The 2,706-nt window shown below is 46.2% G+C and overlaps 1 protein-coding gene across 1 annotated transcript in view; it reads left to right on the top strand.

The window, feature by feature from the left end:
- RNASEH1 (ribonuclease H1) overlaps positions 1-2,706 on the top strand; it is a 20,808-nt gene that overhangs the window by 4,985 nt on the left and 13,117 nt on the right. Inside the window, exons 3-4 of the mRNA XM_025216209.1 lie at positions 5-169; positions 888-1,103. Coding sequence (XP_025071994.1) covers positions 5-169; positions 888-1,103 — 381 coding nt within the window. The remainder of the gene's footprint in view (positions 1-4; positions 170-887; positions 1,104-2,706) is intronic.

Below are 2,706 nucleotides of genomic sequence, written 5' to 3' on the forward strand. Positions count from 1 at the left end.
CCCCCCCCGCCGCCTTTCGCCCTCTCCCTGACGGCGCTGTGTTGCAGGGGAGAGTGCCGCGAGCAGGTGGACAAGTACCCGGCCGCCCGCTTCAAGAAGTTCGCCAGGGAGGAGGATGCCTGGGCCTTCGTGGGCAGTGCAGCACAGCCACTCTTGGCCCCCTTGCCAGGTACCAGCTGGGGCAGGCGGCGGGGGCAGTGGGGTGGAGTGCCCAGGGACCCCACCGCGTTGCAGAGCATTACTGAGAAGCCCCGGCCCCAAGTCGGAGTCCTGCAGGGCTGCGCTGCAAGCCGCTCGTGGTCCCTGTGCTGTTCTGGGCTGGGAGCAAAGTGAAGAAGCCACTGGTTGCAAAGTGCTGGAGAGGCCACACGGGACCCATGCCTTTGCACTGTCCCCACGGTTTTTGTCTCGTAGATGCCTTGGTAGTGCCTCTGCACTTCACAGCACTGGCATTGAGCAGCATCTGACAACCCCCTGGGATCATAGCAGGTGGCTTGCACCTGCGCCAGGTTGTAGCCTGAAGCCAGTGTGTCCCAGGTCAGGCAGTTAAGAAATCGGGGAAAATGGAGGAATTTGAATAAGCTAGAGACAAAGTTGTAACAGGAAAAACTTTGCACTTAACAAAACCTAAAGAATATTACATGCATACAGCACGTGGAAAGGGATTGTAGGAATTTTGACGTGTGGGTTTCTTTACTTTCATAACTATTAATGATGCCTTATTTGTTTTGCTTTGGTCTGTGGAAGAAAGCTGGAGATTCAAAGGAGGCAGTCAAATGTTAACATGTTACTACTATCATAACGCTTTACCTAATAAAACAACAAAATATAGCACTGTAAGTGGATGTTTAAAATTCTACAAAAACACAAAGTTGTTTCTTCCTAAGGCTCGAGTAAGTCTTTACATGTGGGATGGGAACATGATAGCTCTGCAAATTACCTAGAAAGTGCAAGTCACAGTTGCAGCACGTGCAAAAGACCATATGAGCCATCTTCTGAGGAAGAGCAGAAGGCAAAGCGTGCAAAGTGCAATGAAGCATGCTTGGCTCCTTCTGAAAGAAAAGACTCATCTTCTGAAAGCAAAAATGAATTTTCATATATGGGTAAGCCTCTTTATTAGGACCATAATTCCTTGGTGTGCTCGGTTGTTTCTTTGAAGTAAGGAGCATGTTTTCATGTGCTATGCGTTTTTAACTTTGCTAGATACTAAGCAATCTATTGTGGTATTCTAAAGCTCTCAGTAAGAACCAAAACCTGGTCTAATAGGAGATTTGCCCATTTGGAAATACCTTACACTCTGATAAGGTGATAAAAGGAAGTTTGAGACCACGGACCATATCCCACTAAATATATAGTAGAGAAAAAAATGGTGATAAGAGTGGCTTAGTGATGCATCTCTCTGAATCGCTATTGAAAATGACCTAGTGGTTGGTGCATCTCCCACTGAATAGTCTTCAGTACTGTTCAGAAGCTGAGATTTGAGTTAATGTCAGACTGTCATACTAATGTGACCCCCTACAAGGCTGGATATGTAACAGCATTGTTAGCAATTGCAGCTGCTGCAGTTCTGAAAACCATAACCTCTTCTGTTGCCAAATGTCCAGCCCTTTGGGCCAAATCTCTTGTGCTGTATCTTTGACATCCCAGCTCTATGCTGCTGAAAAGATGGGAATATGAACTGATTTGCTGTTCAGCTCACAGTAATTCATTTACTGACAGCAAAAGATAGGAGCTATTAAGCTAAAAGCTGTAGAAACAAAGGGTCTGTGCAAATGCCTAGTTTAGAGAAGCATTGGATATCAGAATCCTATCTCAAACATTAAAGCAGAGGGAAGGAAACAAAGAAACTAGCAGCAACAACTTCAGGTTGTTAGAGGTAGGAGAAATCTGCGTGACTTGAAACTGTCAAACTAATGCGTTTAGGATTTGTTTGGTGAAAGCGACTACCAGAATTAGTATCTGGAGGCACTTGGGCAAGGTTTTCTTTGAGAAGCTTTGGAATCTGAAAGGCTTTCTTCCTTGGCCTTGAGTCTAGGTTATGCTAGGTTTCTGAGCATACTGCAGAGCTTTCAGTTTGTTTTAAAGGGGGAGCTGGATTATAGAATCATAGAAAGTGATGGTTGGAAGGGACCTCAGGAGGTCATCAAATCCAATCCCTTGCTCAAAGCAGGACCATCCTCAAGTAGATCACATCTGAATTGAAAAAAGTTCAGGTTTTTTTTTAAGGGAAATACTCTGTTCTTTAAAAGTGCATGTAAAACATAATGCTAGCCAGAGTTCTGTAGTTTGATTTGGTTGTGAAGTTGTTCCCTACAGGCATGGGTCAGAACCTTGATTTTTAGTTAAATAAAAATTGCCTTAATACAGTATAAACACTTAAATTCTCAGAGAAGCTGAATGTCTTACAAGAAGACTCTCATATAAAAAAAAATAATAATTTGGGAGGCTCTGTGGCAATGCATAGGGGGGCATGGAGGTGCATGTGCACCCCCTGAGAGCTGGTGCTCCCCTTGACAGCCAGTGTTCCCCACTTAGGTTATGGGCAGGGGGGCACGCGGAAGCACTTATGCTCATCCTGAGAGCACCAGTCAAGGAGTGGGGGTGCCAGGAGAAGTGCCCCTGGCACTTCTGGGCCAGCGCAATTGGCTGGGGGGACCCCCTGGTCACTGACTGACTGGCTGGGGGGGGGGGGGGGGGTGGTGCTTT

The sequence above is a fragment of the Alligator sinensis genome, unplaced genomic scaffold, assembly GCF_000455745.1.
Source record: "Alligator sinensis unplaced genomic scaffold, ASM45574v1 scaffold2_1, whole genome shotgun sequence".
Lineage (NCBI taxonomy): Eukaryota > Metazoa > Chordata > Crocodylia > Alligatoridae > Alligator > Alligator sinensis.